Source organism: Marmota marmota, unplaced genomic scaffold (assembly GCF_001458135.2).
Source record: "Marmota marmota marmota unplaced genomic scaffold, marMar, whole genome shotgun sequence".
Lineage (NCBI taxonomy): Eukaryota > Metazoa > Chordata > Mammalia > Rodentia > Sciuridae > Marmota > Marmota marmota.
In genome coordinates this window covers 6,914,401-6,924,649 of record NW_026000001.1, presented here as the reverse complement: position 1 = coordinate 6,924,649, position 10,249 = coordinate 6,914,401, and the positions used below count along the sequence as shown (strand labels likewise).

Here is a 10,249-nt window from a genome sequence, read left to right as displayed (position 1 = left end):
GGGGGGGGGGAAGTGCATGGGAGGCTGACACTCCACCTGCACCTGGGGTGTGTGGGTCTGTGTGTGCTGGGGAGCTGCTGTGGATCACCCCCTATGGCTGGTGTCCATTGACCCTGTGTGCCCTCCTCTTTCTGGGTAAGTGTGGGGGCATTAGGGGATCTCCCAGGGCAGGCACAGGAGGGAGCAGCCTGGGAATCTGGGGTCACTCTTGTCCCCATCCCCAACCCAGAGGACTTCTCCCTATGCCCAATGGCAGAAATACCCGCTGCACACTGCAGAGTGTGGCACCCCAGGCTGTCTCCCAAGCTGGGGTGAGCAGCCAGCACTGGGGCCTGCTGCACAGTCTGAGTGTGTGAGGGACAAGGGCAGAGAGGACCCTGGGGGCCTGGGCCTAGCACCTGCCTCTCCCCTGACCCTCTGCATCTGGTCTCCCCAGTCTAGGGACAGGAAGATGGTGGGTGACATAACTGGGGCCCAGGCCTTCGCCTCCACTGCCAAGTGCCTGAACATCTGGGCCCTGATCTTCAACATCATCCTGACCATCGGCGCCATCGTGATTCTCATCATCTTCTCGGCAGCGATTGTCCAGGCTATTTCACAGATGAAAAACCATCCTGGGGGCTTCTAGTCTTGCCAGGTCCTGACCCCCTAGCTGGCCCTGCACCCTGGGCTGAGGCCCTGCCCCTGCACCCTGGGCTGAGGCTCTGCCCCTGCACCCCTCGCTTTCTGAAGCATTTACACGCACCCATCTGTCCACCGTGGGATTCAATAAAGTGCACTGTACGCGGGTGTGCTGTGATCTCGCCTGGGGAGGGGTCTGCTGGCAGTCCCAGCCTGGCGCAGGATCTGAACCCCTCTCCCTCTGCTGTCGCATGCATGTCCCAGGTTCTGCAAGTTCCTGACTTCTTGCTGTGGGTGCTCAGTGCCAGGTGGCATCTGGCTTTCCCCGTATTTGGTGGCTGCAGGCAGAAGCAGACTGAACTTCCTGTGGCCCCAGGCCTCCAGGAAGGCCCTAGGAACAGAAATCAGGGAGCCCACACAGCCCAGAGGTGGGACAGTAGCTCAGGGTCTCTGGCCTTCAGGAGAAAACAAAACTCTGCCCAGTCACACCTGAGACCTGGGTTTGAGTTTAGTTTTGTGTCTGGCCTTGAGTGGTGGTGACCTTAGGGGCACCCCTGGGCTGACCTTGCCCTGGAGACTGCTGAGGTGGGAGCTGGATGGCCTGCCTCCCCTAAGAGCACTGGCTGATAGGCCGCCCAAAGAGGCCCAGAGCTCTTGGCTGCCTACTGCTCTTTCCCCTGCGCAGCCCACACAGGCTGGGCCTGAGCCCTCCAGTCCCTCAGCAGCACTCCTACTCCAGGGGACCCAGGGACGCAGACCAAGGGGACTCTGGTGCACAGGAACACGAGATGCTACCCCAGCGGCTCGCCCAGGACCGGTCCCTGCCGCCGCCGACCTCAGCACCGCGGTCAAGTGACCGGAGACTGACGAGGCGGTGGTCCTTCCGCGCACCCCTCGCTCGCCAAACCCAGTCCCTGGCGCTTCCGCCCGCCGGCGCTAGTGACCCTCCTAATGCACGTGGACACAGCCTCCGATCTCCGCCTCCGCTCTGGCGACCACCCCTTGCAAGTCTCCGGGAGCCCCAGGGTGGGGGTGATGACTTCTCCGCGTGTCCCCCCAGGGTATCCTTGGGAGTCCCTGGAGGTCACTGTACTGAGTCACCCTAGCCCCGTCGCTCAAATCCACGCGGTGTCGTGGGACTGAGACACGTCCTGCAGCTCTTTGCTGCCTAAACCGCCCAAGTGGGTTTGAAATGCACCCCAAAATCCCTGGGGACGGCAAGTTGGGTTCTGGGAGTGCGGTGTGCTGGCAGGGGAGACCAGGGCTGGCTCTGACTAGGAAGGGGCCCGCGGCTCTTCTGCAGGCTCCAGGGCTTGGTATGTGGTCGGGGTGGCAGCACCTCTGTCCATGTGTGAGGCCCCCGTCTTTTCCTCCCACCTGGACTCTGGCCAGAAGAGCTGCCTGGGTTGGGACTTCCGCCGATAACACTGCTCGAAGACCCCTTCTAGCGGTGACTCAGCTTACCACCACGCGCGGTCCACCTGTGCCTCCCTGTGAGGTCAGACGGTGCCCCATTTGATTTTCAGGATTGGGGCTGAGACATACGCCAGCGTGGGCAAATCTTGTGTGTACCGCTCCCAGCGAGGATGCCCCCATGGCCCTCACCCCAGGGTGACCAGCAATTCTGCACCCACCCGCCTGCGAGTCCTAGGGCCGTTTCCCCACCCCATAGCCCCTCCGCAAGGCAAAGAGGCCTAGACCTCATCAGTCCTGCCCATGCCCAGGCACCCCCAGAACACGCCATGCCCAGTGGACCCTGCTGACCTTCTTTGGGCCGGCCTATCAGCCACTGCTCCTGGCGGGAGCACATTCCGTTCTCCGCATGAACAGCCCTGGACAAGTTCCCTCCAGGGAAAGTCTTCTTAGCTGGCTGCTCACTCTGCCCCGCGGAGGAGGACACTTCCAAGTTCACTGTGGGCCTTGCAGTGCCGGCTGCCTACAGGGACCTGAGGAGTGCGCACCCACGAGCGGCCAGACCACCCTCAGTCCAAGACCAGCTGGGTCTTCCCCTCTGCCCTCCTATGGGGACCCCACCCCAAATCTGGGCTGGGAAACGTTCTGGGTCTTGCCAGTCCATCTTTATTCATCCCTGCGGGTTGTGCCCGTGGCCGGCAGGGGGCGCCGCTGGGCTTCAGCCTGCAGAAGGTGCTCTCTGCTCAGGAGCTTCCATCCACCCAGGTGACCCTCTCAGGCTCCTCTGGCTCCAACACCTGGCACCCAGGGACAGCGAGAGCACTCTGTCTGCGGACCAGGCACAAGTACAGCGATTCGCTTGAGAGACTCCAGATCTGGGGCACTGGTGGGCACAGGCCGGGGGGCCTAGGAACTTGGCAGGTGGATCTGCAGGTGACCCTCAGGACAGAACAGACAGGCTTCTGCTTGAAGGGTCACTGCTCCAAGGTTCTGAGCAGAAGGAACTGTCCTCCCAGGCCCTGGCAGGACCCTGTGGAGCCACGTGGGAGGAAGGCCCAGCTCCATAGTGTGTGGGCAACTCTAGAACTAGAGCTAGAACTCACACCCAGGGCCCTGGGTCCCCATCTTGCAGAGACATATTCCTGAGCCAGCACAGTAGGGGTTCAGGCAATTGGACTGGAGCTCTCAGAGTCTGCCCCAACATCCCTGAGAGGTCACCAGGTTTGACACTTCCTTCTGCAGTGAGCCCACAACTGAGGTCTCTGCCCCTCTGCCAGCCACTGGCTGCTCCCCATGAAACAGGAGAATGGATAGTGCCCAGTGGACAGGAGGAAGCAGCGGCCAGGATGGAGCCAGACGTGGCTGGGTCAGGAGGCCCTGGCAGGGTCTCTCTCTGTCACCACTCTCTAGAGACACAGGAGCCCCCATCCATGCAACAAGGCCAGGGCTACACACATCCACCCCAGAACCCAAAGAGGTGATAGAGGGCAAGGGGACTCAGGACACAGTGCTCCCTTGGTCAGGGCTCAGAGGTTGTAGAGAGCCACACCCAGGATCCTGGTCAGCTGCTGCCCACAGCAGGAGGCCAGACAGCAGAGGGAGAGGGGTTCAGATCCTGCACAGGCTGTGACTGCCAGCAGACCCCTCCCCAGGCGAGATCACAGCACACCCGAGTACAGTGCACTTTATTGAATCCCACGGTGGACAGATGGGTGCGTGTAAATGCTTCAGAAAGCGTGGAGTGCAGGGGCAGGGCCTCAGCCCAGGGTGCAGGGCCAGCTAGGGGGTCAGGACCTGGCAAGACTAGAAGCCCCCAGGATGGTTTTTCATCTGTGAAATAGCCTGGACAATCGCTGCCGAGAAGATGATGAGAATCACGATGGCGCCGATGGTCAGGATGATGTTGAAGATCAGGGCCCAGATGTTCAGGCACTTGGCAGTGGAGGCGAAGGCCTGGGCCCCAGTTATGTCACCCACCATCTTCCTGTCCCTAGACTGGGGAGACCAGATGCAGAGGGTCAGGGGAGAGGCAGGTGCTAGGCCCAGGCCCCCAGGGTCCTCTCTGCCCTTGTCCCTCACACACTCAGACTGTGCAGCAGGCCCCAGTGCTGGCTGCTCACCCCAGCTTGGGAGACAGCCTGGGGTGCCACACTCTGCAGTGTGCAGCGGGTATTTCTGCCATTGGGCATAGGGAGAAGTCCTCTGGGTTGGGGATGGGGACAAGAGTGACCCCAGATTCCCAGGCTGCTCCCTCCTGTGCCTGCCCTGGGAGATCCCCTAATGCCCCCACACTTACCCAGAAAGAGGAGGGCACACAGGGTCAATGGACACCAGCCATAGGGGGTGATCCACAGCAGCTCCCCAGCACACACAGACCCACACACCCCAGGTGCAGGTGGAGTGTCAGCCTCCCATGCACTTCCCCCCCCCCNATCACTTTCTTAGATGAAACTTGCTTGCTGGGCTTGCCTTGTCTCTTGTCTGGTGTTCAGTCTTTGACTGTGGGGAACAAGGACCCCATCTCCACCAGACCTGCATCACTGTCCTGGGCCTCCTGTGCTGAAGCCTCTGATGAAGGTGGAGTCTGGGGAGACTCGAGCCCTGCCGTGCCTCCTGCCCTGGGTGCCTTCCATGCCAGGGCATGTGGCTGGGGCAGAGGGGCTCAGTGCATTTGCCAGCTGCTTCCCAGCACAGAGCCACATTCCCTTGTATGCATCTCAGGTGTGGAGCTGGCCACCGGGTGACCTTGGTCATGCAGGATGAGCCCAGTGCCCCTGCTCAGGGATGGTGAGGTCCATCTGTGGTCAGGGCTACAGCTCCAGGTCAGCCTGAAGGGTCAGGTGTTCCTGCTGCCTGCCCCTGAGGGGCCGAGTTGTGGCCTAGGCCCCTGTGTGCCGCTTCTGGCTTGAACCCTGACAGCGTTCGCCTCTCTGAGGGGAAACCCTGACAGCCAGGCCCTCTCCAGGCTGCCCCTGGGCTGTCCCTAAAGATAAAGTTGAAAGAGGTGGCAGCAGCTCAGCCTCCCGGGGGGGCCTGGGGCAAGAGGTGAGGTGCAGAATGACCCCAAGGGCACAGAGGAGAGTAGTGATAGGACTGCACCCACTAGGTCCCCGTTTGATTGGCAGCTCACCCAGTGCCCTCTCCTTGAATCCGTCTCAGGTTTAGTCCCCACAGTGGCTGTGTGCACCCTGGGCTCATGACATTGCTGAGGTCAGCATCCCGACTCTGGGCGCTCACCCAGTCTGGCCCAGGGAAGTTATTTCTGAGAATGAAACGTCTCCTGAATCCCACACTCTATGGCCACTTCCAGGCAGCCCTCCTCAGGACCTGGGGCCCCATCCACCTCCTTCTCCTGTTGGCCGTGGTGAGCTGCTAGGACTTTGCCATGTCTGGGGCTCCAGGTACCGTGGACCCTGTCTCCCCTCACACGCAGGCTGCCCAGGGCCTGCATCCAGCTCTGCCCATGGGGAGGCTGCCCTGCCAGGGTCCTCAAGCTGCCCTGACTGGGCTAGAGAGAGGCCCCTACCCTATGCACCTGCCCCTCACAGGAGCTGCCCCCTCAAGAGGAGGCTGAGCTCTGCTCTCTCCATCATCTGGTCCCAAAGGCAGCCTCTGCTGCCCCAGGGGTGAGCAGAGGGACAGGCGCTGGGAAGCAGTCCAGGACACAGGAATCAGGACCAGCCTCCTGCTCCATCCTACTCCACTCCCCCCCAAAATACCTGCAGTGTTGCTGGCCCACTGGGTGCTCTGGCCTGCGAGTTCTGACACGGTCCTGCTGGTGGTAGCCAGTTCTGCCACATGGTTCCTAGTGACTGTTGAACCTGTCACACAAAGAAAAGTCCACCAACTCCAATCTTAAGCCAAATTAAAGCAACCTTGTATTGTGTACATAAGAGAGCTGATCAGTGACTGCCTCACCCAGAGACCAGGCCAGAGGACAGCATCTGGTCTAAGCACAGGAAGGTTTTTATAGCACAAAAATTTAAAAAGTGGGGTGTCTTGGGAACTTACAGCTAACAGGGTTCTGGCAAGCCTAACACAAGAGTAGATAACAGCTTAATGATTCTACATGGCTTAAATTTCAAGGTAGGGAATTAACTCAGATTTCAACATCAGAATTTATAAGGAGCCGCTGAGGTTTTAGGGAGGATTGTTATCTGGTCAAGGAGAGCCAGGCCTGGTTGAGTTCAGAGCATGGGTGGGAATTCCAAACAAGTTTAAACATCACAGTATGGTCAGGCCAAATAAATATCTTAGTGTTGTAAAGTAAAACAGAAATGAACTTTTCATGACCTTGTGACAAGATGGCTCCCAATCTTAAGATGGAATTAGGCTGGGTTCATCAGTGGCCAATATCCATCATTAGAGACCAAATAGAAAAGCCCACGATGTCCAGCTACCACGCACCCAAACCCGAGACCGCCCCACCTGGCACCCTGCTTCACCTGGGCTCCCTGTGACGGGTCGGCAACAGTCCACGCTCCTCCGCCAGAGCCTTCTCTCCTGCAGGACCTCCTGAAGGAGTGGAGGACAGATGGCCAGTGCCTGGACCCAGGAGGCTCTGTGCCTGGCTCCACCATAGGCAGGTACTCTCACCAGGGCCCTTCCTCCTGGCTGACCACACTCTGCCGACTCCTGCCCCAGTGACCAGGTCTGCTGGTTGGTGGATGCAGTGTGGCTTCTGCCAACCTCCATTGTTCCTGTTCCAGTCACACATTTGGGGAATGGAAAGTGCCTGCTGGGACAGTCCATGGCCTGGGGCCCATTGTGAGTGGACTTTAGATTTGGACACTGCTGACCCCTTGGTGCCACATGGACAAGGAGCCATGTCGACACTCTGGGTGTCGAGACCCTCACCTGCTCCTGTGTGTCCACTGGTGCCCAGCACGTCTGGAGTCCCCTGTCCTTGAGTCCATTGCCCAAGTGATGTCCACATGATCTGTGGGGAAGGACTTGGGCGTAAGAGTAATAGTCCACAGCCATCGCATGTATGGCCGAGTCTTTTGTCCTGGGGACTCTGCCCTCCCTAGTCACGGGGCTGCATCTGAAGTTGAGTGAAGGCTCAGGGTCTGACCCCGGGGGAGCATGGCCCTGGGTCCTACCTCCCACCCTTGCTCCTTGGCTGGTGGGGACTGGGCAGTGACCTCCTTCGCTGGCCTGTTTCCCAAGAGGGACCCAGTCTTTGGAAACATTTTAAGAGCTCTCTGCCTGCCAAGGAGCACGGTGAGAAGACCGCTGTCTTCCTGGGCCTCCTGCCTGCTGCGAGCACACCCCAGCAGCCGGCAAGCTGGACAGAGGCCCTCCAGGGCTTCCCATCCCTGGCCTTGGAGAGTGGGGCACCTGGCCTTCCTGAAGCAGCTGAGACTTTCCCATCCTGTGACAAAGGATGGACCCCTGCACCATAGGGAGAGGGTACAGTCCCCTCCCAGGGTCCCAGGAGACTTGAAGTGCTGGTCGCCCCAAATGAGGCAGAAGCCGGGAGATGGGCCCCCCACTGAGGGAAAGAGGGATACAGAGGCTAGAGACGTCGCCTTGCTACATACTGGGCCCCTCAGGTCCAGTCACGTGGCCCTGTTGGTGTCCCCTGGTCTGCAGGCTGCTGAGCACGGAAGGGGGTGGGAGGGGCTGAGGCCCAGCTTGGTCCAGGGGTGCAGGGGAAGAAGCAGCAGGCCACCCAGCTCCCACTGCAAGGGGGTCCAGGGCAAGGTTAGCCCAGGGATACCCCAAGGCCACCACCATTCAAGGCCCTGACACAAACCCAGGTCTCAGGTGTGACTGGGCAGAGGTTTGTTCTCCCCTGAAGGCCAAGGACCTGGGCTACTGCCCCCCATCTCTGGGCTGTAGACTCCTGGTTCCCATCCTCTGCACCCTTCCTGGGCACCTGGAGCCCTGGGAAGTTTAGACCTCGTCAATCTGCCTGCAGCCACCAAATACAGGGAAAGCCAGATGCCACCTGGCACTGAGCACCCACAGCAAGAAGTCAGGAACTTGCAGAACCTGGGACATGCATGCGACAGCAGAGGGAGAGGGGTTCAGATGGTGCACCAGGCTGGGACTGCCAGCAGACCCCTCCCCAGGCGAGATCACAGCACAGCCACGTACAATGCACTTTATTGAATCCCACTGTGGACAGATGGGTGCGTGTCAATGCTTCAGAAAGCGAGGGGTGCAGGGGCAGAGCCTCAGCCCAGGGTACACGGCCAGCTAGGGAAGGTTGGACATGGCGAGAAGGGAAACTTGATCTTGCCTCAAATACAGGAAACTCTTTCAAATGTTAGTTGTTTGTTTTGGTGCTGGGGATTGAACCCAGGGCTGCCTGCATAGTCTGGCACCCTCCGCATGAAGCTCCACCCCTCACCCCTGCCTTAACTCTTTTTTTTAATTAGTCATACATGGCAGCAGAATGCATTTCATTTCATTGCACAAAAATGGAGCACAACTTTTCATTCTCTGGTTGTACATGATGTAGACTCACACATTTTGTTTTAACCATTTCAGCACTTAACCCTTACAGTCATATTAAGTAAGCAATCATGAAGATGATGGTCAGGATGATGGTGAAGACCATGGCACTGACGTTCAGGCACTTGGCAGTGAAGGCGAAGGCCTGGGCCCCAGTTATGTCACCCACCATCTTCCTGTCCCTAGACTGGAGAGACCAGATGCAGAGGGTCAGGGGAGAGGCAGGTGCTAGGCCCAGGCCCCCAGGGTCCTCTCTGCCCTTGCCTTTCACACACTCAGACTGTGCAGCAGGCCCCAGTGCTGGCTGCTCACCCCAGCTTGGGAGACAGCCTGGGGTGCCACACTCTGCAGTGTGCAGCGGGTATTTCTGCCATTGGGCATAGGGAGAAGTCCTCTGGGTTGGGGATGGGGACAAGAGTGACCCCAGATTCCCAGGCTGCTCCCTCCTGTGTCTGCCCTGGGAGATCCCCTAATGCCCCCCACACTTATCCAGAAAGTGGAAGGCACACAGGGTCAATGCACACCAGCCATAGGGGGTGATCCACAGCAGCTCCCCCAGCACACACAGACCCACACACCCCAGGTGCAGGTGGAGTGTCAGCCTCCCACTGCCCAGCCCCCCCACAGCACACACACCTTCACGGAGTAGGCGAAGGCTATGAAGCCCAGGCAGCAGAAGTTCATGAAGAGCGTGTTGAACAGGGACCAGGTGACATAGTCAGGTGTGATGTCCTCCCTGCTAATAGAGATCTCAGTGGACCTCATGGGAGACAAGCCTGGCTCCTGGTGCACCTTGTTCTGCATTGAGAAGTCTGATATTGCTGAGGTCGGAGTCTGGGAAGTGCAATTCTTATGGCCCACAAAAGCCCTTTTGTGGAGTGGGGCCCAGATGCTAGGGGAGGGTCCTGGTAGGTCTGGCCCCTTCTCAGCAGCCTCCTCCCACGGACCCTAAAGTTCTGCTTTCTCAGAGGTTATGCTTCCTTGTGTTTGTACATTAGTTAATTGTCTGAGGAAAGAAGATGGGGAAAGAAATTAGTAAGCGATGATTTCACTAGGGCCAGGTGTCTGGAGAGGCCCGAGTTGGGGGTGGGGACAGTACTTCTTGCCCAGGACCCCAATCAGAGCCTGCTCAGCTGACCCCTCTGTGTTAAGGCTGTGGGTGACCCAGGTGCTCTTCCCTGGCCTGCAGGTCTCCACAGTCCAGGCCAACAGCAGCAGGAGTCCACTACCCCTGTTCTCCCAGGACCCTGAGGGTGTCCCCAAAGCCCACACTCACTGTCCTGGGCCCAGGTGCCTTCCAGGCCAGGGCACAGGCTCTGGAGCTCAGTGGATGAGAGGCACCTCCTGGGGGATCAGCGCATTTGCCAGCTGGCCCCAGCACAGAGCTGTTAGACCAGGATGCAAGAAAAGACCACTGACTCCAATTAAAATCAAATTAAAGCAAGCTTATTATTTCGACCGGCTGGGCTGCCTCTCCCTCCAAAAATGGCGGGAACAAGACAGCACCCCAGCTTTCCTGCAGCCCAGCTTTATAGCCCAGAAAGTTACACAAAGGGGGGTTACAGATAACAGAACTCTGACGAGCATCACACTAATGGTAGTTTACATTTTTTGCTGGCCCCAACATCAGAATTTATGAGGACCATTAGAGCCTCAGAGAGGGTCGTTGTCTGGCCAGGGAAGGCCAATATTTATGAGGTGTCTCTAAGTTTCAGAGAGGGCTGCTATCTGGTCAGAGAGCCAGGCATGGGTG

At 58.8% G+C, this 10,249-nt stretch overlaps 2 protein-coding genes across 6 annotated transcripts in view; one reads left to right on the top strand and one right to left on the bottom strand.

Moving 5' to 3' along the window:
- LOC107157114 (interferon-induced transmembrane protein 1-like) overlaps positions 1-789 on the top strand; it is a 2,434-nt gene extending 1,645 nt beyond the window's left edge. Inside the window, exon 3 of one of the 3 annotated variants that reach the window (XM_048807983.1) lies at positions 638-789. The gene's annotated coding sequence lies outside the window, so the exon portion shown is untranslated. The remainder of the gene's footprint in view (positions 1-637) is intronic. The other 2 variants (XM_048807984.1, XM_048807982.1) reach the window with 2 other exon arrangements.
- Positions 790-3,702: 2,913 nt separating this feature from the next.
- Positions 3,703-9,431, bottom strand: LOC107157116 (interferon-induced transmembrane protein 3-like). Of its 3 annotated transcripts, XM_048807985.1 has the most exons (3): positions 9,133-9,431; positions 8,547-8,683; positions 6,514-6,973 (listed from the first exon to the last, which is right to left on the bottom strand). In XM_048807985.1, exons 1-2 carry the CDS (start codon positions 9,298-9,300, stop codon positions 8,549-8,551), a joined length of 303 nt encoding a protein of 100 aa, XP_048663942.1. In that variant the 5' UTR covers positions 9,301-9,431; the 3' UTR covers positions 6,514-6,973; positions 8,547-8,548. The 3 variants fall into 3 exon arrangements, with proteins under 3 accessions (XP_015358899.1, XP_048663942.1, XP_015358898.1); XM_015503413.1 differs by lacking the exons at positions 6,514-6,973; positions 8,547-8,683 and adding an exon at positions 3,703-4,029 and having other exon boundaries at positions 9,133-9,315; XM_015503412.2 differs by lacking the exon at positions 6,514-6,973 and having other exon boundaries at positions 8,443-8,683; positions 9,133-9,428.
- Between the last annotated feature and the right edge of the window lie 818 nt (positions 9,432-10,249).